General features: G+C 40.3%; 1 protein-coding gene across 1 annotated transcript in view; it reads left to right on the top strand.

Moving 5' to 3' along the window:
• Positions 1–25,436, top strand: part of LOC121282225 (solute carrier family 41 member 1-like) — a 57,529-nt gene extending 32,093 nt beyond the window's left edge. Inside the window, exons 4-11 of the mRNA XM_041195826.1 lie at positions 2,279–2,350; positions 4,231–4,375; positions 5,827–5,973; positions 7,304–7,451; positions 9,568–9,647; positions 11,405–11,539; positions 16,847–16,995; positions 21,750–25,436. Coding sequence (XP_041051760.1) covers positions 2,279–2,350; positions 4,231–4,375; positions 5,827–5,973; positions 7,304–7,451; positions 9,568–9,647; positions 11,405–11,539; positions 16,847–16,995; positions 21,750–21,935 — 1,062 coding nt within the window. The 3' untranslated portion in view covers positions 21,936–25,436. The remainder of the gene's footprint in view (positions 1–2,278; positions 2,351–4,230; positions 4,376–5,826; positions 5,974–7,303; positions 7,452–9,567; positions 9,648–11,404; positions 11,540–16,846; positions 16,996–21,749) is intronic.
• The last annotated feature ends 2,054 nt before the right edge of the window (positions 25,437–27,490 follow it).

Below are 27,490 nucleotides of genomic sequence, written 5' to 3' on the forward strand. Positions count from 1 at the left end.
ACTTTTTTAAGACCAGTGGCCAGGAAGACCTATTTCCTACTTGTCAAATGTCACAGCCACGTGTGCACATGCTCATGTAGAGGCCCCACAGTGCCCACAGTTCACAGAAAAGCCGGCTGCATACAACAAAGGCAAAAGGGAGAACAGTATAGTCAACTGTACCAAGACACACAGCAATGTTAAAAGCAGCTTGTTTCATATTGCGGACTTTTTGACTTTTTTTTTCAATGCCTTAATTTGCACCTTTCAACCTTGCCCTATGACCCTTGGCCATACAGCTTGGTTTCTCGATGTGTAAAAAGATTGTTGTACAGAGTTAGGGCAAAGAGCTGCAAATGAGCTCGGCCTTTTACTTGGAGTGTACATTTGACCTCACTTGAGACATTAGTAATCTGTACATGCCCACAAGCCTACATCAAGCAAAGTGATTGGGATGGTTTGCTTTTGTGTCGAGGGGAAACATTGACATGGACTGTTTCCATATGTTAACTTCTATGTACTTCTATGCGTACACGTGCAATCTTTGTAGCTCATTAGCCTAGGAAGACACGAAGCAACTGCACCTGGTGCATTGTACTTTACGAGTCACTTCTGGAGCTGTTGGCTCCTTGATCTATCTTATGTTTCTGTTTTGTCCTCCTGATACACATCATTCTTCTACAGTTTGCAGAGAGTATTGCCAGTTCTTGCATGCTGAATGCTGCTGGAATTAGTCCAAACCTTCTACTGTAGGATAATCTCTTTGAATGAATACTGAACCTTGGGTAGAAACATCTGCTATGAAATTCAAACAAAATGTTAATCGTATCTCCACTTATAATTTTCATAAATGTTTGGATACTTCAAAAAGGAAACATTTTTTGTAACCGAAGCATACAATGTGAACTCCTAAATTTAAAAAACACACGACGAGTATTTGAAACTGCATTAACATTGCCGGACTTATTTTCTTTCTTCTACCTATCTCCATCCATTTTCTCCATGGGTTTTATTTTGCTGGGTCTCATCTTGCCTCCAATTAAATTTCCTAACCATAGTTTGGTAAGTGGGGAGCACATAGTCCTTTGAACCCTGGTCCAACAATGCCTTGACTTTAAAATTCTCATCCTAATTTGCAAATCCATCCATAGCCTCACCCGCTCCCAACTCTATAATCTCCTCCAGCCCTACAAACCTTGGAGATCTCTGTGCTCCTCCAATTCTGGCCTCAATTTTCCATCACTTTGACAGTGGCGGCTACGCCATTGTTGTCTAGGCCCTAAGCTCAGCAATTCCCTCATTAAACATTCCTTTGTCTTGTTTCTCTCTCTCTCTCTCTCTCTCTCTCTCTCTCTCTCTCTCTCTCTCTCTCTCTCTCTCTCTCTCTCTCTCTCTCTCTCTCTCTCTCTCTCTCTCTCTCTCTCTCTCTCTCTCTCTCTCTCTCTCTCTCTCTCTCTCTCTCTCTCTCTCTCTCTCTCTCTCTCTCTCTCTCTCTCTCTCTCTCTCTCTCTCTCTCTCTCTCTCTCTCTCTCTCTCTCTCTCTCTCTCTCTCTCTCTCTCTCTCTCTCTCTCTCTCTCTCTCTCTCTCTCTCTCTCTCTCTCTCTCTCTCTCTCTCTCTCTCTCTCTCTCTCTCTCTCTCTCTGTACCCCGCCCCACCTTTTAAGATGCTCCTTAGAAACTTCCTATTCGACCAAACTTTTGGTCACCTAATCCAGTAGCTCCCAATGAGGTTCGGTGTCAAATTTTATTTGATAACACTCCTGTGACATGCCTTGGGATATTTTATTGCACTGAAGGTGCTATATCAATGTATATTATTTTGGTGGGAGGGTGGGGGCAGTGGTAAACAAGTTGTTTAACATCATTTCTGTATTCACATTGAGATCATCAAAAAGAAGTTCCTGTCTTGGGAATTTCTGAAAATTATTTATTCGATCCTCGTCGTGAAGTGAGTTCTGATATTCTGTCATTTTTATTTTAGAGTTTCATCTCCTTTGGAAATTGTATGAGAATATTGAAGAATGAAATTATCTTTTCTTAAAAAAGCGAATTGAATACAAGTTGAATTAGTTCCTACTTGTATTTGCCCTAAGAAATGAAGGGAAAAAAGTTGTCACAGGAAATTCTAAGAGCTCTTTTACGATTTTGTTTGGCATTTGTCTTGCAGTGCAAGATAAAAGCTGATGAGCAAACCAATCTATTTATTGTGTTCAGACATAGTTCTGAAAAATACTGAAATGAGAGCTCATTGTGCTATCCTTTGACCTGTTTACATGTTTTGTTTTTGTTCTTTTGCAGGCCAACATTGGCCAAATGGATTCAGCTGCGGAGCAATGGAAGATGATCACAGGAAATCTGGCTCTAATTCAGGTGTGTGTGAGAGATAGAGCTTATAACCTTTAGTGCATGGGCGTGTTAACGCCACTGGTGAATAGTAGGAAAGCAAAGCGTGACCTTTTTTTAAAACTAAAGTTTTCTTATGGACTGTGGGGGAACTCTACTGCTCTCATGCAGATGTATAAGGTATGTAATATTTTTAAAAAGGAAATAACTTTGTGCCACAACCTGACCCTCAAGAGTGCTCTTTCTCACTCACTCTTACTCACTCACTGACTCACTCACTGACTCACTCTCTCACTCTAACACTCTCTCACTCTAACACTCTCTCTCGCGCTCTCTCTCTCGCGCTCTCTCTCTCGCGCTCTCTCTCTCGCGCTCTCTCTCTCGCGCTCTCTCTCTCGCGCTCTCTCTCTCGCGCGCCCGCTCTCGCGCTCTCTCTCTCGCGCGCCCGCTCTCGCGCTCTCTCTCTCGCGCGCCCGCTCTCGCGCGCCCGCTCTCGCGCGCCCGCTCTCGCGCGCCCGCTCTGTCTGTCTCTCTCTCTCTCTGTCTCGCGCGCGCGCGCGCTCTGTCTGTCTCTCTCTCTCTGTCTCGCGCGCGCGCGCGCTCTGTCTGTCTCTCTCTCTCTCTGTCTCTCGCGCGCGCGCGCTCTGTCTGTCTCTCTCTCTCTCTCTGTCTCTCGCGCGCGCGCGTTCTGTCTGTCTCTCTCTCTCTCTCTCTCTCTCTCTCTCTCTCGCGCACTCTCTCTCACACACACTCTCACTAGTCCAGTGTGATTTTTTTTCCCCTATAAACACAGTGGACGCATGCGAATGATTTGGAAGTCATGAAACTAATCAGATTACTATGAACTCTTTCTGTAGTTGCAGAATTTAAGCTCTTTAGATGTTGCATTCAGAAGGTATTTATAATTACTGTCTTGTAGTCACTCCCAAGTGTTTGTGGTTAACTTGATTTTTTTTCCCCCATTCCATTTTATTTTGTACTCCTCACTGGCGCACGTATATGCTTCCGTGGCTGTGCTGTAGTACCTATTAACTAACCAACAAACCTGAATTCTCAGAAATTGCACATTTCAAAATTACAGTAGGAAATGGCCGATCTTAATGTGAGATTAGATGGCCTACAAGCTATTCAAATGTAGAGGACAAAACAGCCCTGTCCTTAGACGTGTATTCATTCCTGTAAAGGTCACTGGTTTACATTCAGGAATGGGGGTGGTAACTACTTTCCAATTTCCCTCCTTCCACCTCACTCACAATAATCATTGATTCCACAATGTGGATTGGAGTTATTACTTGGAATTTAGTGAGAAATGGTTTGCAGTTGATTTACTGGGAACTCTCATATAGAGTATTATGTACAATGGTTCTAATAGATTTTAGCATTATTAAATGTACGCTTAAGATTTTCAAAAGTAGACATTGGTGTGAGGTAGCGGTTATTCTTGGAATACACGTGCAGACGAGGGGGTAGCTTTCAGTTAGGAGCATCTATCTGTAAATGCACAGAATGCAATGAATTGGGGGACTCTGGAGCTGAAGCATTGTTTGAGACAGTTGATTCACATGTAGACTCAGTTTTCAGTAACTTGGAATCCATTATTATTCGTTCATAAAAACCAGAATGTCTCTTTTTGAAACATGTAATTTTGAAATGTGCAATTTCTGAGAATTCAGGTTTGCTGGTTAGTTAATTACAGAGAGATTTAGCAATTTTTCTGTTTTGTTTAGAATTGAATTTTACTGTAAGTGCCTTTTATCAAGGACAAAAAAAAAGTGGCCAAGTAACCCTGTCTGGGTCAGGGACCTGGAAAATTTGAGTTGTGAATTTGAACAGCTTATCCAAAAAAAAAATCTACCTTGTGAAAACATTTAAGTCATTAAATCTGGTCTTTGTTTTTCTCTTCTTAGGTCCAGGCCACTGTGGTTGGTTTCCTGGCATCTGTGGCTGCTGTAGTGTTTGGTTGGATTCCTGAGGGCCACTTCCAACTGGATCATGCTGTCCTCCTATGTGCCAGCAGCATGGCGACAGCATTTATAGCTTCCCTCATATTGGGTAAGACGGGCACTTTGCAGTAGCCTGTAATCAAGATTGTCTCTCTTGTTTGGATGTCATTTTGTTTGACCACTGGGCAACTTATTTGCTAACCACAAGGGCAAGATATAAATGGGTTTACAGCAGGCTGCTGATTTCATGTACCTGTTTTAGCTTTTGATGCTGCTAATTTTGTTTATTTGTATATTGAATATATGAACATCTTAAACTGATAAGATTATCAGCGTTGCCCAAAACGAATGGTTATAAATATAGGGTAGTCGTTAATAAATCCGATTAAATAGCTCATTGGACATGTTTGGTGTTGGCACGATTATCCTGCTATATTGTCTCTTAAATTTCTGCAGCAGTTACAGGTGCGATTCTACTTGTGACTGTTATCAATGAGAGAGATTGTCAGCTCAGAACAGATGCAGAATGATTCGTAAAGCAATTTAAGCATAAATATGATAAGTTATGAAACACACTGTCTGAAATAGGTGGCTCACTTAACTTGACTTTGTGTCTCCTATGGCGATGGAAAATGGTTAGCACTGTTTGCCTGAAACAGGCAGCTGCTCACGTTAGTGTGAACAGTGTAAGTAGTAAGGACTGTATTATGCAATTTTTCTGCACACTGTCCCAAAAATACATATAGCAAGTAGAAGGCATGTGGGAAAATGATCCAAAATTCCATTTTATTGGTCCATACTTCGTTTATTTTTCTTGTACAAGATCCTCTCATCTCTACTTTTTCAACTGCCCATGAGGTTAATCATTTACAGCAGAGAAACAGGCCATTCGGCCCAGAGCCCTTTATGCATGCTCCATACGACCTTCTCTTTTATTTACTTCGTCTCTCCCTCTCAACATAACCTTCTATTACTTTCTCCCTTACATATTTATCTAGCTTCCTTTCAACTGCATCTGTGCTATTCCCCTTCAGGCTGTAGTGAGTTCCACATCTTGCGTCACTTTCCAAGGACTACATAACATAGTCCTTACTATTTATACTGTTCACACTAACGTGAGCAGCTGCCTGTTTCAGGCAAACAGTTCTAACCATTTTCCATCGCGTCACTTACAAAGTCAGCACTTATGACAAGTTAAGTGAGCCACCTATTTCAGACAGTGTGTTTCATACCTTATTATCATATTTGTTTAAATTGCTTCACGAATCATTCTGCATCTGTTCTGAACTGACAACCTCTCATTGATAACAGTCACAAGTAGAATTGCACTTGTAACTGCTGCAGAGATTTAAGACACAGTATAGCAGGATAATCATGTCAACACCAAATATGTCTGTTCAAGAGGCTGTGCAAAAAAATGACTAAAGCAGGACAGAAGATGGGTGGTGCATATATGAATGGTTGTTTAGCAAAACCCTAGGAATTCCTGACTTTTGCAGTGAAATGTTGTTAGTTATCTTGCAGGAAAATTTGCTAATTTTATTGTGATTTCCCACCCAGGGGTAATCATGGTCGGTGTAATTATTGGCTCAAGGAAGATAGGTATAAACCCTGATAATGTGGCCACACCCATTGCTGCTAGCCTTGGGGACCTTATCACCTTGGCACTGCTGTCTGGAATCAGCTGGGGTCTCTATATACAGCTACGTAAGTAATATTAACAAATGAAATGATCACTATTGTTTCTTTTTTTTTTCTGTTCCCATCTACCACATAATATTGGGATACATTCAGCAGATATAGATTTGGAGATCGTCTGCCAGAAATAAATATGAATGAGATTGATGGGACCAGCTGTACAGTGTACAAGTTAGTGGAGTAAGCTGGCCATCAGGGGTGAGTGGTTCAGTAGATCAGTGCACTGCCTTCCATATGTCCCAGCTCAAAGAAGCAGGATTTATCCATCAGCATATAACCTTAACTGTATGTGCTATATGTACATTCATTCCAGTATTTGTAAAAGCTGAAAAATTATACAGTATTGTCATACCTAGTAGCAAGCCTTAAATGTCATGGAGATGTTCCAGTTGACATTTTGTGATGGGGAAAAACCTTGATTCTGTGTCAGATTTTCTCCACCACCCTTACCAATATTATCTCTTTTTTTTTCCCATCTCCCCTGAAAGTGGTAAGTTGTGCTAGGGGATGAATTTACCACTCCCAGAATACCACCACTGCCTCCACCAAATAGCCAGGCCTTTTATGTGATGGGAAATTGGGCAAGCTGTTCAGCTGTGGGGGCATCACTGTTGGCCCCAATCTTGCCTTCTCCTGATATCAACACTGACGCCATTAATGGGATGCCTAGTTTATTAATCCACTCGATGGCCTCCTGAAGTGCTGAGCGCAGAAATGAGGTGCCTCCTGCAAGTTGATGTGATGATTGTTCTGTGATATGGAACTCATGGTCATAATCGTACTTTGGGTTGTCCTTCATTTTCCTCTTCTGGGCCAAATGGCCCACTCCTTCCCATGTCCTGTGCGGATTTGGATGAACCGGCATTTATTGCCCATCCCTAATTGTCCTTGAGAGGGGTGAAGAGTCAACCCACATTCGTGTGGGTTTAGAGTCACATATAAGCCAGACCAGTTAATGGACAGCAGATTTCCTTCCCTTAAGGGCATGACTAAGCCAGATGGGTTTATATGACAATTGATAGTTTAATTACTGAGACTAGCTTTTCGATTCCAGATTTTTAAAATTAATTGATTAAATTTGATTAATTAAAGTGATTGATTAATTTTTCTTTTATTCATTGAATTTAAATTCAACCAGCCGCCATGGTAGCATTTGAACCCGTGTTCCCACAGCATTAGTCCTGGGCCTATAGATTGCCAGTCCAGTGACAACATCACTACACCATCTTCCCCCATGAGCTTTTACTTGAACTCAGGCTGAAAGCCTTTGAGACCTGCTGTAGGCATTGCTGAAAATGTTTTTTTATTGAAATGCTGTAACTATTTTTTGTAATTACAGAGGCACATCCTTATATCAACCCACTAGTGTGCGCTTTCTTTGTGGCTTTGACTCCTCTCTGGATCATCATATCAAAAAAGAACCCAGCCACAAGAGAGGTCTTGTACTCTGGCTGGGAGCCTGTTATTATTGCCATGACCATTAGCAGGTACTGATGACTGAAGCTTTACCATCTGTTGCAAAACTGGTAGGGGAACTGTAAACCAAAATAATCAAGGTTACCAAACAAACTCCAAATGAAGAAATTACCAACAAGATTTTACTTTAACATGAATCAGAACCAACTTAAATTACACATGAATTGACAGGCAAATGATACTTCAAATAAAAGGTAAATTTCACTTTAAATAGTCAACATAACAAAGTTATGTCTTACACAACCACAAATACCCACATCGCTTCCTGCAGACATGTGGCACTACACAGCTACACAGTTCCACGTTATTCTATTCTTTATTCATGCAAGGTGGGATAGAAGCCCTATCTGACAATTATCATCAACCAGGCACACTTCTGAGCCCTCGTTACCTTGGGTCACAACAGTCCTGATGGTGTAGCTTCCCAGAGTTTCTTTTCAACTGACCAAGCAATAACACAGCAGTTCACAGTTTGGCCACTTCTGGTAAAACACCCAGCTCTTTATTGTCTCTGAGCTACTCCCACAGCCTTCCAGGTTTTAGACCCTTTTAGCCAGCTCCCACAGTGCCCACAAGAACTGTCGTCTCCTTTGCTGCCAAACAGAAAAACTGCTCTCTTCCTGAGAGAGATTTGCTTTTTCTCAGTTATGTTCCTGTTTCTGTCCCTGTATGCTGTCTCTTTGTGTTTGCTTCTGTGGGCTGATGGCCTTTTGACTCAGCTGTCCTGTCTTCTTTATAGCCGTAGCTTCTTTGTCTGTCTTCTCGTGGCTTTTTGTATCTCAACTTCTTTCCTGTTGGTACGGCTTCCAGGTTAAGGGTTGTCAGGTCACATCAACCAGTATTTCTTCTTGTCCAAGAAAATTACAATTGATCCCTTTACAATTGATGCAAACCCTTAGAGGTCCTTTCCAAACTTTCTTAAAAAAACAATTAAAGATTCAACAGATATTTTAAAGAAATAAATTTTCCTTAGTGTACAGTACTGCTTCTGGGTCAAAGGTCATCGTGCCATCCCAAAATGCTTTAAGATCACTCCACTTACTAGTTCTAGTGTGCACTTAAAATTTTACTTGGAGGCTCCATTTTCTCATTCTCAATGGCTACTACTTTTGGGTCTTTCATAAGCAACTTCTTTGCTGTAGAGGCATCAGTTGCTCTCAAGTGGCAGGAGAGTCTTGCCTTGATTAAATTGATGCCCTATATCTACTTGCGTGACAGCCCGGAGAGGGTATAACGATAGCACTCCCTGTTGTAATCTGTGCTGGGTGTTCATGTCTTTCCCCCATGAATTTCTTTTTTGAAAATGGCTGACTTTTTTTTAAAAAAATGTCAAAGACAAATTCTTCCAATTTTCCAGTAAAATGTCCTTTTGAATTCGAGGAGTGAGTGGGAACAATCTAATGAATTTTAAGATCATTACCTTTCGCCATTGGAGCGTTTCTAAGGATGTTGATAAAAGCTATCTTTATTTCTATTGAGCTGATTTCTATTGAGCCTATGTTCTCTGGAGTTTAGAAAAATGAGAAGTGATCTCATTAAAACGTAGAAAATTCTTAGGGGAGTTGACAGGGGTAGTTGCTGAGAAGCTGTTTCCCTCTGGCTGGAGAATATAGAACTAGAAGTCAAAGACTCAGGAAAAGTGGTTGGCCATTTTGGTCAAGGTGAGGAGAAATTTCTTCACTGAGGGCTGTGAATCTTTGGAATTCTCTACCCCAGAAAGCTGTGGATGCTTAGTCATTGAATATATTCAAGACAGAGATGGATAGATTTTTGTATAGTTGGGAAGCAAATGGTATGGGGATAGAGGGGGCAAGTGGAGTTGATGCGGAATATTAGCCATGACCTTACTGAATGATGGAGCAGGCTCAAGAGACCGCCTGGTGTGATCCTGTTCCTATTTGTCATGCTTTTATTATGCTCTTACAAACCGATTTACTGCTTAGTTTATAGCAAAGTCTCCCTGATTGCACTTGTAGAATTTTCTTGTCAATTTTCATAAATTTGCTGGGATCTCAAAGGGGATTGCCATTACCGTCTTTGTAATAATTTATCTGCGGTTAACTTCTCACACATTACAAAGACTTTATTTGCGCTGTGTTGTAACTGTGTAATTTGATTGTATTTCAGCGTTGGTGGACTGATTTTAGATAAAACGGTATCTGATCCAAACTTCGCAGGGATCGCTGTTTTCACTCCTGTTATCAATGGCAAGTACATTTATTTGTCTACTGTGAATTTTTGTCATTGTGAGGCTCAGAAAAAAATATATGAATGCATGGAATACAGTTTTAACTTTTGGTGGGGGAATAAAACAGATTGTAATTGCAGAACGGTGTGTTGGCTGGGTTGTGTACAGCAGGCTCTGCCATCTCCTATTTATAAAGATTAAAAGAGAAAAGAAAAACATTCTTTTCAGTCACTATGTTGGAAACATGTGTGGATTTGACAAACTAGACTTGCAGAGCTCCACTAAACAGACAGCAGTGATGTTTGGTAAATGAGTGGGCGGCACCGGAGGTTGAAAATCACAAGTTTCTTCCACTGTATACTCTGGCATCAGAATGCACTGTAAACATTGTGGTCTCTTGATTATCCACATGTCTGTTTCTCTGAATTCTCAGTTGTCTGCAAATATTTTTCTGCGAGTGTTGGGGAACCTGCGGGAGATGGCTTCAGATTCTTAGACACCTGTAAGATATGCTCTGTTTGTCCTTTTGAGGATAGAGACAAATGGGCCCTAGATTTTTTGGCTGATAGGATGAGGGGGTCCAGGGAGGTGGTGGGGGGGGGGGTTGGAGCAGTGGGTGCGGACGCATAACCTGGACCCTGGCACTCGGTGAAAGTTGCAAACTCGTTGAATACATTTAAGGCTGGGATAGTCAGATGTTTGGAAGTCTCGGGGAATCTAGGGATATGAGGAACAGGCAGGGAAGTGGACTTGAAGATCAAGATCAGATATGATATTGAATGGCGGGGCAGGCTCAGCAGGCCATATGCTCTACTCTGATCCATTGAACGCCTCTAAACTTGGTTGTAATTTCGCACTCCCACCAGTGGTGGTGGAACATCCCGGTTTCATGCCTCCCAGCTTGTTGGCTGCAGAGAAACTCCCATGCTCCAAAGAACTCTGCACTTCCTGATTTCTGAAATCACCATAGATTTTGCAATTAATAAATAAACTCAAAGCTCATAAAAAATAAGCATTTTTAAAATGGGGACTGACTTACACCTGAACGCATAGTCCACTTAATCTCTTTCCTCATATGCCTAGATTCCCTGAGACTTTCAAACATCTGACTATCCCAGCCTTAAATGTTTCAACGAGTTTGCAACTTTCACCGAGTGCCAGGGTCCAGGTTGTGCGTCCGCACCCACTGCTCCAACATGCACCCCCGCCCCCCCCCCCCCGCCGCCCTTAGACTACACTTGGCCCTGATCCCCTGTGAACAAAGCTGTAGGAAGTTGAGTAGTCATACTTTAAGTTCTTTGTGTATGGCATGCATTTCCTGTAAGTTTCTCACTTAACAACAATAGCTTGAATTTATTAATCTAGCACAATGTACAAAGACACTTCATAGGGACGATTATCAAACAAAGTATGACACCGATGACGTAAGGATGTATTAGGACAGATGACCAAAAACTTGGCCAAAGGGATGGGTTTTAAAGAGCAGAGGGTTACTTCCTGAAGCACTTGCCTTGCTGCATTTTACTCAGTGCATTTTGTTGCCACTCCCATTATTCGAAAACAGTATAGCCTCCAGCTTACTGTGAGCAGTGCCATGGGTCACCTATGAACATAACGATGAAAGATAGACCATTAAGTTGAGAAAAAGTTTGGAAAAGCAGTGTCGTTCTTTTAAATGTGATTTTTCAGACACTCTAATCAGAATAAGATTTCTCTGAAAAACGCGATGAGTTGTGGGCCTTTGTTTGATCTGTGTGTTCTTCCATCCTTCCTCAGGTGTTGGCGGCAACCTAGTAGCTGTACAGGCCAGTAGAATTTCTACCTTCCTCCATCTCTCCAGTATGCCTGGTGCAGCGCCAGAAAACGTGCACAAGACCTGCCCGAGCCCTTGTCGCACATTCTGTAGTTCAGGTGAGAACCCTCCTTTATGGCCAGTAAGCCACTGAAGCACTCAAGCAATCTGTGGTTCATCACGCTGTGGCCAGCCAGTGGGTTGGGGGGGGGGAGTTGCGTTGTGTGTCAGCTATTTTTAATAGCTCATTGATGAAGGAGAGAGGGTGGATTGCCACAGCTCTGAGAAGGAAATTTACTAGTAAGCAGGAAGAACACTGAAGAGTTAAGATGTCTCGCTTAACAAAACAAGAAGTGCTGCAAAAACTGAGTAAATTGCTCAATTTCTTAAGTGAGTTTTTGTAGATCAAGTTTTCCTCCACATTGAGGAGGGAGGAATGTATAGTATATCAGCTCCAAGAAGCAGTCTAGGAAACTTCCATTTACTGGTGAAATAAGCTCCTGGCCTCTCCTCATGCACCTTTATGGAGAGCTGTCAATATAAATCTTAACATCCTGTCTCTTAAAGGTGCAGTGTTTTACAGTTCTGGCATTTCATTTCTGGTTGGTAAGGAAATCACTTGATTATAAAATGTGTAGTGCTAATTAAGTATTAATTTTTCAGGGGTGACCAATTGCATTCTTGATTTGTTTTTAGAAAGTGGTAGCCTCATAGCTAGCCTGTTTATTTTAACAATTGGTTGCTGTGTTGTGAAGAGAGCTGATTCTGTAACCGAGCATTATTTCATTTGAACCAGAAGGGGGCATCAATCTTTTTCCCTGTCCACATTGTTTCCTGGGCAATGACAGACTAATGCTTATCTTATCTTTGAAATTCTGCAGTGCGTTTTTATGTAGAGTTTTGGCAACTATGTGAGGCAGACTATTTTGATACTTTGCTCCATCAAATACAATTTAACAACATTCAAGTTTTGACGTAACAAGTAAAACTGTGAACTGCTAGGACATTGGATAGAATGATTAGATTGAGATCTGCAGCAGTGTGCTTTGTGACCTGTGATATTATTGTAGAAGAGCCAATTATGGGCAGTAACTATAGCCGCAAAAGCCTAACCAGAAATCAGATTTGTCTTTATTCTTGTTGTGATCCCCTTAGAGATCAACAAACCAAAAGAACCAAATTTACCAACTGACCTCAACAAGAAAACCAAGATTTCACTTTTTTAATAATGCTTACTTTGACGATGAAACCAAAGGCCAACTTAAATTAAACGTGAATTAATGGTAGAACATGGTCAGTATAAATTGTTAATTACATCTTAAATAGCAGATATAACAAAGATGGATCTCCAAGATTTATCAGGTAGCTCAGCTTATATGACACCAATCTCCACTACAAAGTCCTTCAAACTCTGCCTTCCTCAAGTACAATTCCAGCTCCATTCTTCATGCAGGATTTGGCCACAGTTTCTCCTCCAACATGAGCTCCCAACCAACCTGAGTCCCACAGGCAGAGTCTTCACAGACTGGTGCACTTTTGTAGAGTCCCCTTGTATTCTGTTTGCTATGGTTGTGATGGCGTGGATCCACCCAAGCCCCTGTGCACCATATGGGCAGTTCTGGTTAATCAGTCCCTTTTAAAAATAACTGAAGCACTGGCGGTAACTTTACATTTCTTAACCCTGCTTTGGATCCGTTCTTCAGGCTTCCTTCTTTTAAACTGCCTCACATACAACTGCCTGCACTGCGCTGCTGAGACCATCTCAGGGCTCCATCTTTTTCCTGGTCTTAACTAGTTTCTGCTTCTCCAGCAACCTAAAGTCATAGCCATTTCCCAGAAGTTTGAATTCTTAGTTTATCTTTCAGTTAGGGGCAATCTTAAAAAAAAAAACAAGCTTTGAAAACAGAGACAGTGCGTCCAACAAGCCATTTGTGCAGACAACTGCGCTCACACACTTGCCCACTGGTTTCACAAACTGTTGGTTGCATCACACTATATATTTGTATTTTTTTAGAACTGCATTATGTCTATTGGTGTACTCCACCACTGTCCTGCACTGTTTGTAGTAACTAACCAAAGGGATTTGAGAACTAACAATAATAATTTTTCCACCTATTAATTGTGTTGCATCTAGTGCCAATTTATCTCATAACATCTTGAAGGTATTACACTTCAGTATCACCCTGCAGCACCACAAGTGAATGGTGATTGTTTGAGATTATCTGTTAAATTACCAATCAAATATGCAAAAAAATTAAGTTTATATAGTACCCTTCATGACTTCCTAGGCATACCAAGTTTCCAATGAAATATATTAGAAGTGTAGTTGCCAATGTAAGATAAGGAAATATGGTGAATAATTTGCACACAGCAAGCTCCCAGCAAACAGCGATGACCAGATCTGTTTCTTAGTGATGTTGGTTGAGAGATAAATATTGATCTGGTCACTTGGGACAACACTTCTTTGAATAGTGCCTTGGGATCTTTACATCCGCCTGAGAGCAGACACAGGCTTAGTTTAATGTCTCATTTGAAAGACAACACCCCTGTCAGAACAACATTCCCTCAGTACTGGGTTATGTGCTCAAGTCTCTGGAGTAGGACCTGAACCCACAACCTTCTGACTCTGAGGTGCGGGGTGTTACCACTTAACTGAGATGGACCCTTAAAATATGCAACTCTCATATGGATAAATAAAAAGTTCAATTCAGTCCATGACTACAAAGAGGAATGAATAATTGGCAGAAAACTCATGAATAAATTGGTTAGGTTTCTTTTTACAAAATCGCTTTTCACTAGACAGTATGAACCACAAAACTGACCAAATTGCGTAGTTTCCTGTGAGTTTTTGTCTGTCAATTTTCCTCTTCTGGTGTGAGTATGTACCACCTGAAACATCATTAACCGCATAGAAAAATTACACAACACTTTTTTTAAAAAGCACTCAACGAGCACATAAAATTGTTAAACTTCCCTCTTATTCCCTGCCCTGACTGGAGCTTGATTTGGAAGTTTCACCTTTGTTTTGCTGTTGGAACTTCAAAATACTTATAGTAAGTTTATTGTCTCTGTGCGCACCTGTCTGTGCGTGCTTTTCTGTCTGCACCCCTCTCACTGTCTGCATATGAATCAGGATTTGTGTTCACTCGTTCTTGTAACCAGAGCGCACTGTCTCAAGCAGAGACAAATGGATGTGGCAGATTGAAATCACTTAGAAATGAAAATTGAGCATGTTCTAAATGGGCAACAGTTCGATAGAGCCAGCTTTACACTCGGGCTGAACATCTAAACCAATATCTTTTATAATTGTACAACTAACTTCGTGGGTGAGTGGAGGTGGGGAGAGAGATAGGAAATGCTTTGAGGAGAGAAGAATGAACAAACAAATTGAAGTCCTCCCTTCTTAAGAATTGCTAACTATCTGCCTGGAGGGAATAGTGCAAACACATGTATTACATTGTTACTAATTAGAAATGAGAGTTTTTGTGGAGGGAGGAACATAATTAGTTACACAATACAAAAGTTGCTTCGATGCATCTACAGGTAGATTTTATTACAAATATATCTAAACATAGTGGTGGCATAGTGGTAGTGTCACTGGGGTAGTGACCCAGGGTAATGCTCTGGGGATGGGGGTTCAAATCCCACCATGGCAGATGGTGGAATTTGAATTCAATAAAAATCTGGAATTAAAAGTCTTTAATGATGACCATGAAACCATTGTTGTAAAAACTAATGTGGTTCACTAATGTCATGATTTTTTTTAACATCAGTAAAGCATTTGTTACCAGTCAGTCAGATGATATGTCACACAATTTTAGCAGGACTGTCGTAAAATTCAGGGACTGCACTTCCATCCGAGGTTATCATAACAAGCACAGGAGATCTGCTAAACGTGTGTCAAAATAACCAATTTTAAGAGTAATCTCATCTTGTGGTTTAAAAAATTTTGAAAAGTTTTGCACTCCTGACTTATGTCTGGACAAATTATCCCTTAAAAACCCCATTATTTAAATGCTAAATTCTTCATTTAGTTCTGTTTTTTTGTATTGAAGTAAAGGATAACTGTCAACAATAGAATATTTCACCATTCATTTAAGCCTAGTTTAAATCAAGGACGGGCCAAGTTCAAAATAGCACTGGTCAGAGGTAGAGTAAAATTCCCTCCAATCTGATTTCCTGCTGTACCAAATGACCTTTCTCATCAGCCATCCTTATGTATAAGCCTGGCAATTGTACTGAACAGTGGGCCAGTGTGCTGTGGATTCATGCTTAATTGGAATTATCCAAGCTTATTTAATTTCCGGCCACAAGAAACTCATCAGCCAAAGGTTGAAGCTAGTATTCTCTGTCTGTGTCACCATAGTCCTTTTGAACTGAAATTGATGCCAAATGTTGTTTGATAATACTTTTGTGGGTTACCTTTTAAATATGCTATATACTGGTTGTTGAAAAGGCTTAAAACATTTTGAAATGCATTTATACGCTCGGGGCAGATTCTAACTAATCCTTTATCAGGGACACCAGACATTAATCCTGTCCATTAATGGGCAGTGGCAGAAACTATTTCTCACATGCCTCTTCAGTTAACCTCAATTAGCATTTCAGTCCCAGGTTAGCAAGTGTAATATTTCATGTTCTTCAGTGGACTTGAGATTTGATGTATTTATAGGAATGAGCAGAAGTCACTAATGTAAAGTTAAGTGCAAAACAAACTGACAGTAGAAAAACTTGGATTTTTTTCAACCTTTAAAAGAGAGCACATCTTGAGAGAGTAGATAACGTTCTAAGTGAAATTGGAAAGGTTAATCCCAAGCAAAATTTGAAATGAAAGTCCGAACTGGAGGACAAAAGGACATAATACTTATTGGTAAATTAGGACTGACACTAGGTAGAACATATTAATAGCATGAATAGTTACCACCAGGAATCATCTCCAATGTCAAGAAATTGAGTGAAAATCTCGGAGTCATTTAAGAGACAGATGGTGTGATGGAGATGTCAGTTTCTTTGGAAGGATTTTGAGGATCATTTCATCTTGTGGTTCCAATGATATGAAAAGTTTTGTTCTTGTGGTTTATATCTGAACAAATTATTCATAAAAAAAACATTATTTTATATGTTAAACACTTCACTTAAATTAATGCAGTAAAGGATAACTGACAGTGGAAGATTTCACCACTCATTTCAGCCTAGTTTAAATCAAGGACTCCAAAGTTGAAAATAGCATTGGTCAGGGGTAGAGCAAAACTCCTTCTAAACTGCATTTTCTGCTGTATGGCATCCCTTATCTGTGCTTATTTTTGTAATCTTTATGACTCCTGGAGCTGGATTAACTTACAGTCCAGAATTACAAACTCCTGTATTTAATCATGTACGGTGCCTGTAAAAACAATAACTATTTGTGTGTTTGTATTCTTTTGCAGATTTGAATTCAAGATCAGCTCGGGTCTTGTTCTTTCTAGTTGTCCCTGGACACCTAGTCTTTCTGTACACCATTAACTCCATGCAAGGGGGACACACAACACTAACACCAATATTTATAGCATTCTACATGATGGCTGCTTTATTACAAGTACGTTGCTTTTTTTTTTAAAGTTGAAAATATCTTTGGGGTTTTATTGATTATGAACTTTTCAAAAGTGCTTGGAAATTTTTAATGTTGTTCAAAACTACCGGAGGAACTTTTAAAAACCAAACCTGGTGGTGACCCAGGTGTGAGCTACTAAACATTAGAATGTGGGCTCTGCCAGTTGATCGCACAATTAAGAGCTCTCAGTTTGAGCCAGAGTGTTTGTATGTGGTGCAAATAAAGACAAAGATCTTCATCAGAGGCTGGAGCCCACCTGAGGTGTGTTCTGGGATCTTTTAACGCCAGTTCTACCCATTTACTCTTTCTGTGCATGGTACTGCAAATCTGAAAGGAGAGGAAGAGAATTGAGGGAAACTCAGACTGCGCATCACACATGCGAGAAAAGGGAGGAAGTCGCCAAATCAAGGAAGTTTTGAGACTTCAATAAGAAAACTAAGGACTTGAGAATATTAGAAATTGCAATAAGGAATATGTATTAGAGTAGATGAGATCAGAAGGTTCTAGGCAAAATGTTTCAATGTACAATTTAGTGTTTTGATTATTTAATTTGTGCAGAGAGTGGATTGCAGTGCATTGTCATCTCTGGTTAGGGAAACAGAATCACAATCACAGTGCAAAAGAGGCCCTTCGGCCCATCGAGTCTGCACCGACATGTGAGAAACATCTGACCTACCTACTTAATCTCATTTACCAGCACTTGGCCCATAGCCTTGAATGTTATGACGGTGCCAGGTGCTCATCCAGGTACTTTTTAAAGGATGTGAGGCAACCTGCCTCCTCCACCCTTCCAGGCAGCGCATTCCAGACCATCACCACCCTCTGGGTAAAAATGTTTTTCCTCACATCCCCCCTAAACCTCCTGCCCCTCACTTTGAACTTGTGTCCCCTCATGACTGACCCTTCAACTAAGGGGAACAGCTGCTCCCTATCCATCCTGCTCATGCCCCACATAATCTTGTACACCTCGATCAGGTCACCCCTTAGTCTTCTCTGCTCCAATGAAAACAACCCAAGTATATCCAACCTCTCTTCATAACTTAAATGTTTCATCTCAGGCAACATCCTGGTGAATCTCCTCTGCACCCCCTCCAGTGCAATCACATCCTCCTTATAATGTGGCGACCAGAACTGCACACACTACTCCAGCTGTGGCCTCACCAAGGTTCTATACAACTCCAACATGACCTCCCTACTTTTGTAATCTATACCTCGATTGATAAAGGCAAATGTCCCATATGCCTTTTTCACCACCCCACTAACATGCCCCCTCTGCCTCCAGTGATCTATGGACATGCGCCAAGGCCCCTTTGTTCCTCAGAACTTCCTAGAGCCATGCCGTTCATTGAAGACTTCCTTGTCAAATTACTCCTTCCAAAGTGTATCACCTCTCACTTTTCAGGGTTAAATTCCATCTGCCATTTATCAGCCCATTTGACCATCCCGTCTATATCTTCCTGTAACCCAAGACAGTCAACCTCACTGTTAATCACCCAGTTATAGGTTATGGGAATCTGTCGTTTATATAAATGACGAATAATAGGGGACCCAGCACAGATCCCTGTGGTATGCCACTGGACATGGGCTTCTAGTCACTAAAGCAGTCTTCTGTCATCACTCTCTGTCTCCTACAGCTAAGCCAATTTTGAATCCACCTTATCAAATTACCCTGTATCCTGTCTGCATTTGCCGCCTTTGTAAGTCTCCCATGTGGGACCTTGTCAAAGGCTTTGCTGAAATCGCCAAAGAAAATTCATGCAGTAGTTTTGGCCTAGACGCACCAAGAATTTTGATTAAGTATTTGCCCCTGCCCCAAACTTGGGTGGATATATAGCTCAGATAAATACTAATCCAGCAGAGGAACCTTCCCTCAAAATGAAATGATCACCACCTTTGTGACTGGTTTCTATAAATATATATATATATATTATATATACATACATACACACCTTAAAGAGTGATGTAAACGTAACATCTGGAATAGGTATATACGTACGAAATAAGAGCAGAAGTAGGCCATTCAGCCCCTCGAGCCTGCTCCGCCATTCAATAAAATCATGGCTGATCTGTTTGTGTTCCAAATTCTACATTCCCATCTACCCCCGATAACCGTTGATTCCCTTGCCTAACCAGAATCTGTCTACCTCTGCCTTTAAAAATATTCAGTGACCCTGCCTCCACCCCCTCTGAGGTAGAGTGTTCCAAAGTCACACAGCCCTTGGAGAAAATTTCTCCTCATCTCTGTCCTAAAAGGACAACCACTAATTTTAAAAGTGTCCCATAGTTCTGGACTCACCCACAAGAGGAAACATCCTTTCCACATCCACCTTGTCTGTACTATTGAGGATCTTCTAAACTCTGATCAAGTCACCTTTCACTCTTCTAAACTCCAGTGGAAACAAGCCCAGTCTGTCTCACCTTACCTCATAAGACAACCCACTCTTTACAGGTATTAATCTAATAAACCTCCTCTGAACCGTCTCCAATGCATTTACATCCTTCTTCAAATATGGAGACCAAAGCTGCGCACACTATTCTAGATGTGGTCTCACCAATGCCCTGTATAGCTTACTTTTTTGTTCAGTTCCTCTCTTAATAAGGGATCGCATTCGATGAGCCGCCTTAATTACTTGCCGTACCTGCAAACTAACTTTTTATGACTCATACGTGAGAAAACCTAGATCACTCTGCACATTGAAATTCTGCAGCCATTCTCCTATTTAAGTAATGCTCTGTTTCTTTATTCTTCCTGCCAAAGTGAACAACTTCACGTTTTCCCACTTTATACTCCATCTGCCATAATTTTGCCCATTCACTCAACGTATCTAGATTCGTCGCCATACGTCCTCTTCACAACATACTTTCCTACCTACCTTTTGTGTCATCTGAAAATGTAACTACCATGCCTTTACTCCTGTCATCCAAGGCATTGACATAAATTGTAAAAAGTTGAGGCCTCAGCTCAGACCCCTGTGGGTCTCCACTTGTCACATCCTGCCAATCAGAAAAATACTCATTTATGCATACTCTGTTTTCTGCCAGCCATGGTAATTTGTTACCCCCCTTTCACCTTGAGCTTTTATTTTCCGCAATAACCTTTGACGTGGCACTATATTAAATGCCTTCTGGAAATCCAGATACAGCATGTCTACCGGCTCCCCTTTACCCACAACATATGTTACTCCTTCAAAGAATTCCAATAAATTGGTTAAACATGATTACCTTTTGACAAAATCATGCTGACTCTTCCCAATTACCTTGAGTTTTTCTATGTGCCCAGCTATAACCTCCTTAATGATCGATTCTAGCACCTTCCCCTACGAAAGACATCAAGCTAACTGGCCTATAGTTTCCTGTTTTCTGCCTCCCTCTATTCTTGGATAGAGGGATTATATTTGCTACTTTCCAGTCTGATGGAACCTTTCCAGAATCCAGCAAATTTTGGAAAATTAACACCAACGCGCCCCATTAGCCATCTCTTTTAAGTCCTTAGGATGAAGTCCATCGGGACCTGGAGACTTGTCAGCCCGCAGCCCCATCAGTTTGCTCAGTAATGCTTCCCTAATGATTGTATTTTCACCAAGTTCCCCTCTCCCTTCCACCACCTGGTTTACAGCTATTACTGGAATGTTTCTTTGTATCCTCTATAGTGAAGAAAGAAGATAAGGAAATCTGCCATTTCCTTATTTATCTACTATTATCTCCCCATTCTCTCTAGAGGACCAACACTCACTTTACTTACTCTTTTCCTTATTAAATACCTGTAAAAACTCTTGCTATCCATTTTTACATTTCTAGCTAGCTTCCTCTCATACTCTAATTTCTTTCTCCTGATTAACCTTTTAGTCATTCTTTGCCGTTCTTTCTATTCTGACCAATCATTTGACCTGTCACTCATCTTTGTGCAGTTATATGCTTTTTCCTTAAGGTTGATGGTTTCCTTAACCACTTTAGGTAACCATGGGTGGTGGTAGAATTTTTCTTTATAGTAGGAATATGCTTATTCTGAGTATTCTGAAATATCCGCTTAAATGTCTGCCATTGTTTATGTATTGATCTACCCCCTAGCCTGGTATCCCAGTTCACTTCAGCTAGCTCAGCTTTCATGCCCACATGGTTGCCCTTATTTAAGTTTAAAATACTAGTCTTAGACCCACCCTTCTCCCTTTCAAACCGGATGTAAAATTCAATCATATTGTGGTTGCTGCTATCTAGGGTTGCCTTCGCTCTGCAGTCATTAATTAATCCTGTCACGTTACACAAAATCAATATATGGTAAAATCCAAAGGCCTGGATTAATGATCCAGATGCATGAATTCAAATCCCAACATGGAAGCACGGGTAAATTCAATTAGTTAAATCAAATCTGGAATAAAAAGCTAGTATCAGTAATGGGTGACCATCAAATAATGGATTGTCACAGAAATCCACCTTGTTCATCTAAAGTCCTTTAGAGAAGGAAATCTGCCATCTGTCCCTATGTTTTTGTGACTTCAGACCCAAAGACATTTGATTGACTCTTAACTGCCTACTGAAATGGCCTAGCAACCCTCTGAGTAGCATTCATGGAGGTGGCTCATCATCACCTTCTAAAGGGTAATTAGGAATGAGTGATAAATGTTGCCCTTATCAGTGATGCCCACTACCCATGAATGAATAATATTGAAATATTAAAATGTTTCATGAGGAACAATAATGGTCTGATGAAACAGGACCTGTGATTTTATGTTGTAATACAGGTGCTAATTCTGCTCTACGTTGCTGATTGGATGATTCATTGGATGTGGGGGCGTGGCATGGATCCAGATAATTTTTCAATCCCTTATCTGACGGCATTGGGCGACCTGCTGGGGACAGGGTTCCTGGCACTCAGCTTCCACATTCTCTGGCTGATTGGCGATCGAGACACGGATGTTGGTGACTAAAATGAAGGTTCCTCATAAAATGGGGAGTAAAAATCATCAAGTGCAATTCAATGAAGGTGACTTTAATGAAACTTTACACAATGGAGACTGTGTTTCATATGCAACCCATGTGCAGCAACCAGTGGAGATATCTGCATGGACTACAAATACTGCTTGATCAGGAGAGGTCTCAATGGAATCCCCAACTGTGTGTTAAAACTGGATTCTGCAGCAGGGTAACACATGGTAAACTGGACACCTGACTTCGGAACTGAAAGCTGCTAATTTGAGTTAAAGGTGGTTAATTTTTTTTTGTACTAGGTGCAACCTGTTCTCTGGACTTTGAGAACTGTATATTTTGTTTTCCTTCAATGCAAAGAACAATCTTCCTGAGGCATCCTGTTCCCTCAGTTGATCGTCTATGAGGGGGTATTCTGGAATAGCAGGGTGGGATGTATATTTTACACTTTTTTTTAAAAAGGAGACAATTATGAATTCACTGAGCATGGTCAGTGTTGCGGTTGCAAATATGCTTCATCTACATTGCTGGATGTGGAAGAAGAATCTATTATGTATCTAGCTTATTTATTTATATATAATATATATAATATAATATAAAATATATAACATATGTTATATACAATATAGTATATTATATATAAACTATATATAATATATGTTGTGTATATGTATATATACATTTTCATTGCCTGTTCATTAGAAGGTGCCAGATCTGAAGTAGGCAATGCTCACAATCATGTCTGTGCTCCTAATGAATTATTTACCTCAAATCCACATCTGACCAGCTGTCCAACATGGGCCCGATGTTGGGTTAGATGGAGAAGCTCCCCCTGAATGCTTATAACCGCTTTTGTTTCACCTGATCCCGAACCCCTCTTGAAAGGCAGCCAACCCATCGATGCTAAAGCAGAAAGTAACCAGCTGGTTAATCCAAGCCAGGGCTTTGGGCACAGAAAGTGGGCCCAACTCAAATTATTGGTTGAGCCCTGTGTTAGGTATTGTACAGTTGCAAAACGGTTTGATTTCTTTTGTCATTAAGATAATTGTCATTAAGATAATCCTTGGGCTGGACTCTAGGCTCTGGTCTAGAATTTTAGGATAGGGTGTTTCATTTTGTATTGTGAAATTATTTTGAACATTATAGCATTCAACCAATGTGCCAGCAAAATGTTAACGTGCCTATTTGTCTGGAGCCAGAATTATCATGACTGCCTGCCGCTGGAAGAAAATTGTGCTGTTCTCACAGTAGTTGTTTTTGATGAGTGGCAGCTTATGTCGTACAACTTGATCTAAATTAAATTATTTAATTTCTCGTGCACAAGAGTTCACAGTTGGCCTAAGAGGCCCTTGATTTTAAACAAAAAAAATTAATGGTATTCCAGCCATATCATTGACTCAACAAACTAATGCCTAACTGTCTTGGACCTATCTATGACCCATTGTCTCCTAGCCTTTTGAGGTGTTTCTGAATCAGACTAATTTAAAATCTGACAAAACATTGCAATCATTCAGCGGGCCAAGTCCTTTGCAATAGACATGTTGGTCACATGACCAAAATTGTACCGCAAAATTACTGTTGCCTTCAACAGGAGCTGCAGTTCTCAATTAAATATACCATGATTTGTTGACTGCACAGTGATCCAGTAGTGCAGCTAATTTTAGTAAATCCAAATAAAATTCTGTGCATCTCAGTCTCTGCTATACCATCATTGTTTAAGGGATCTGTCCTGGAGAATCTATAATCCATCCCTTTTTTTAAAAAATATTGCACTTTTTCCTTGTAGCTAGTAAAGATTATTATAAACGGGATTTATCATGTTGTGGAAAGATGAGAATAGCCCATGGAGTTTCAAACGTACAAGTTATACAACTTTTCCCCACTTTCTTATCCTAAATGATTTAATGTTGTTTATCAACCTTTGCTTCAATACTTTGGACGAGATAGTAGAATGGTTTAGCATTGATATCTCCAGTGACCCCATCAGTTTTTGTCCTCGATTGATGTGGACTTGAATTATGTGGAGAGTGATTTATTTTTTCCCCCCTTTAGCTATTTTTGCTGCTAGAGTCTCCTGATGAATCTGAAACCAGAAGACTACTTCCGAAATGTTTTGACTTTAAGCAGCTTAAGCTCTTAAAGACATGAAAAGCTTGATCCAAAATCACATGAAGATTTCTGTGTAATTATTTCCAAAGTGTCCTCACTTTTTAATAAGTGACAGCAATTCCTATTAAAAGTAATTCAAGTTTTGTAAATCATTGAGCAATTTCAGATGTCACTGAAATCTTCACTGTGAATAGCCCTTATTGATGTGTGTATGCACATACAGGTTATCCTCATAAGCTGGAGCGCCCTGTGCACCATGTTGGTATAAACGGGGTCACAGAACAGCGTGTACCTCATCTAATTGACCCAAGGTTACCCCAACCTTCCTGGTAAGCTCAGTGCATTCAGTTGTTGAAAGTACCTTTGGGTGACGACCCGACTGCAGCTCATCTTTGTAGAGATGACTCTTCATTTCTGCCGCACACAAGGTTATGGACCATAAGAATATACCATGTCCACCCAGTAATTAGTTCATATTATTCCCAGTTCCTGTTTGACCTAGATAGCTTGTTTTTGGGGGATTAAAAAATGGATCCAATATATCAAATCATAATTCTCTTCCCATTTTCTGGGAGGGAAAAAAAACTATATTGAAAAATTCAAATGTTTCACTTTGGTATTTCTAAGATTATAAGAAGCATACTCCTGGGCAGCTCCTTCCCCATCAAGTAAATGTATTGAGAAGCACTCAGTGCAGAATATAAGTATTTTAACAACAGTTATTAAATCTTTCTGGAAGAATTGAATTGAGATGAATGATTGCACACACTATATGAAATTATCAAATGAAGGGTTTAATTATTTAATTTGCAAGGCCAGAATATATTTTAAAATTGTTTTAGGCTCGCCTTGGCTTTTTGACAGCTATATTAAAAGAGAGAGAAAATTGCCAACTTGTGATTCTTCTGTTCATTTGGTGACTGCTGATTAATCCGGAATGAAGAAAATCGGGACAACTGCGCTGAATCTGCAAGTTCGCCATTGTTGAAATTCTCAAATAGAAAATATATTCAATGCAGTTATTGAGTAGGTTTTAAGACTAACTCCCCTCACAGAAAAACGTCACAATTCATTATCGATGCTTTAACTGAAGAGTTTGTCTGTGTTGCGCTTTTCTTTCGTCCGTGCACTTGTTACTTTTTTCAATGAAATGTAATCTGTAAAATGTGTGGCCAAATCACAATGTTTGTACCAAGAGCAAACTGCATTTGTTTGTCCTAACTTCATTCTTGCACTGTGAATGGAATTTCTTCCAGATCCAGCTCTGTTGTGCTCAGTGTTCTGATCCAGTTTCCTGCACAGTATGTCCAAAATTAATATTTATATTCTAATTTGCCAAGATGTTGTGAACGTTTTGGGAGTCTATTTGATAAAATAAAATGTCATACAATGATGAACTGCTTTTATTTTAATCTTTTGACTCATTTTTTTCCTCTGCTACTTTTTAAGATGGGTATCTAGAGACATTGAACAATTATTAAAACTTCTCAAGTGTCCAGCATTGAAAATCCCAATGTGTAAACCAGGCAAATGTATTTTGTATCACAAAATCACAAGAAATAGGAGCAGTAGAACATCTGGCCTGTTGAGCCTGCTCCGCCGTTCAATTTGATCTTGGCTGATCTTGGGCTTCAGCTTCGCTTTCATTCCTGTTCCCCATATCCCTTGATCCTCTGAGACACCAAAAAGCTGCCTACCCCAGCCTTAAATTTATTCAGTGGTGGAGCATCCGCAACCCTCTGGGGCAGAGAATTCCAAAGATTCTCAATCCTTTGAGTGAAGTAATTTCTTCTCATCTCCATCCTGAATGCTCAGCCCCTTATCCCGAGACTGTGCCCCTGCATTTTAGATTCACCGATCAGCGGAAACGATCTCTCAGCATCTACCCTGTCAAGCCTCTTCAGAATCTTCTACGTTTCAATGAAATTGCCTCTGATTCTTCTAAACTCCAGGGAAAATAGACTCAATCTGCTCAGCTTAGCATCATGGTACAACCCGCTCATCCCAAGGACCAATTTACCGAACGTTCACTCTAACATCTCCAATGCAAGTATATGTTTTCTTAAATGTGGAAACCTAAACTGCACACAGTATTCCAGATGTGGTCTCACCTAAACCCTGTACAAATCTAGCAAGACTTTTTATTCCTGTACTACAATTCCCTTGCAATAGAGGCCAACATGCCATTTGCCTTCCTAATTGCTTGCTGTACCTGTATGCTAACTTTTTGCATTCCTTGTAGGAACACACCCAAGTTTCTTTGAACACCAACACTCACCTTTCTCGCCTTTTTAAAAAATATTTAGCTTTTCTATTATTTCAACCAAAGTGAATAACTTCATACTTCCCTACATTATAATCCATTTGCCATCTTGTTGCCCACTCACTTAGCCTATCTATATCCCTTTGCAGCCTCGGTGTCCTCTCCACAGCTTACCATTCCACCTGTATCATCAGCAAACTTAGATACATTACTCTCTCTCTTTGATCAGTCATTAATATACAGTGCAAGTAGCTGAGGGCCCAGCATTGATCCTTGTGCTACTCCACTAATTACCACCTGCCAACTCGAAAATGTCCCATTTATGCCCACTTGCTGCTTGTATGTTAACCAATCCTCTAAGCTAATGTGTTACCTCCAACTCCATGTGCACTTATCATGCCTATTAAGCTTTTGTGTGGCACCTTATCAAAAGCCTTTTGGAAACCCAGGTAGACGTCATCTACAGCTCTCCTTTATCTATCTTGCTAGTTACATCCTCAAGAAACTCCAAGAAATTTGTTAAACAGGATTTCCCTTTAGTAAAGCCATGTTGACTTGTTCTAATCATACAATGCTTTTCTAAGTGCATTGGTAACAGTTAATAATAGATTCCAGCATTTTCCCAACAACTGATGTTGGGCTAACTAGCCTGTAGTTCCCCGTTTTCTCTCTCCCTCCTTGGAAAGTGGAGTAACGTTTTCCAACATCCAGTCTGATGGGACCATTCCCAAATCCAATGAATTCTGGAAAATTACAGCCAGCGTATCCATTATCTCTGCAGCTATCTCTTTTACAATCCTAGCATGTAGGCCATCATTCCCCAGCGATTGATTGTATTTCAGTCCCTTAAATTTCTCAAACTTTTTCTCCATTGATTCCCCTAATTTCTTCTTTAATAACTTCCTTTTAGCCCCTAGTTTACCATCTACTTCCGGAATGAAACTTGTGGCTTCTACTGTAAAGACAAACACAATATTTGTTCAATGCCTCTGCCATCTCCTCATTCCCCATAATAATTTATCTTGTCTCTGATTCTAATGGACCAACATTTACTTAAGCTACTCTCTTCTCTTTTATATACTTTTACAATCTGCTATATTACTGATTAGTTTACCCTCTGCTTTTTTCCCTTTTATCAACTTTTTGGTTGCCCTTTGCTGGTTTCTAAAACATTCCCAATCCTCA

The sequence above is a fragment of the Carcharodon carcharias genome, chromosome 9 (assembly GCF_017639515.1).
Source record: "Carcharodon carcharias isolate sCarCar2 chromosome 9, sCarCar2.pri, whole genome shotgun sequence".
Lineage (NCBI taxonomy): Eukaryota > Metazoa > Chordata > Chondrichthyes > Lamniformes > Lamnidae > Carcharodon > Carcharodon carcharias.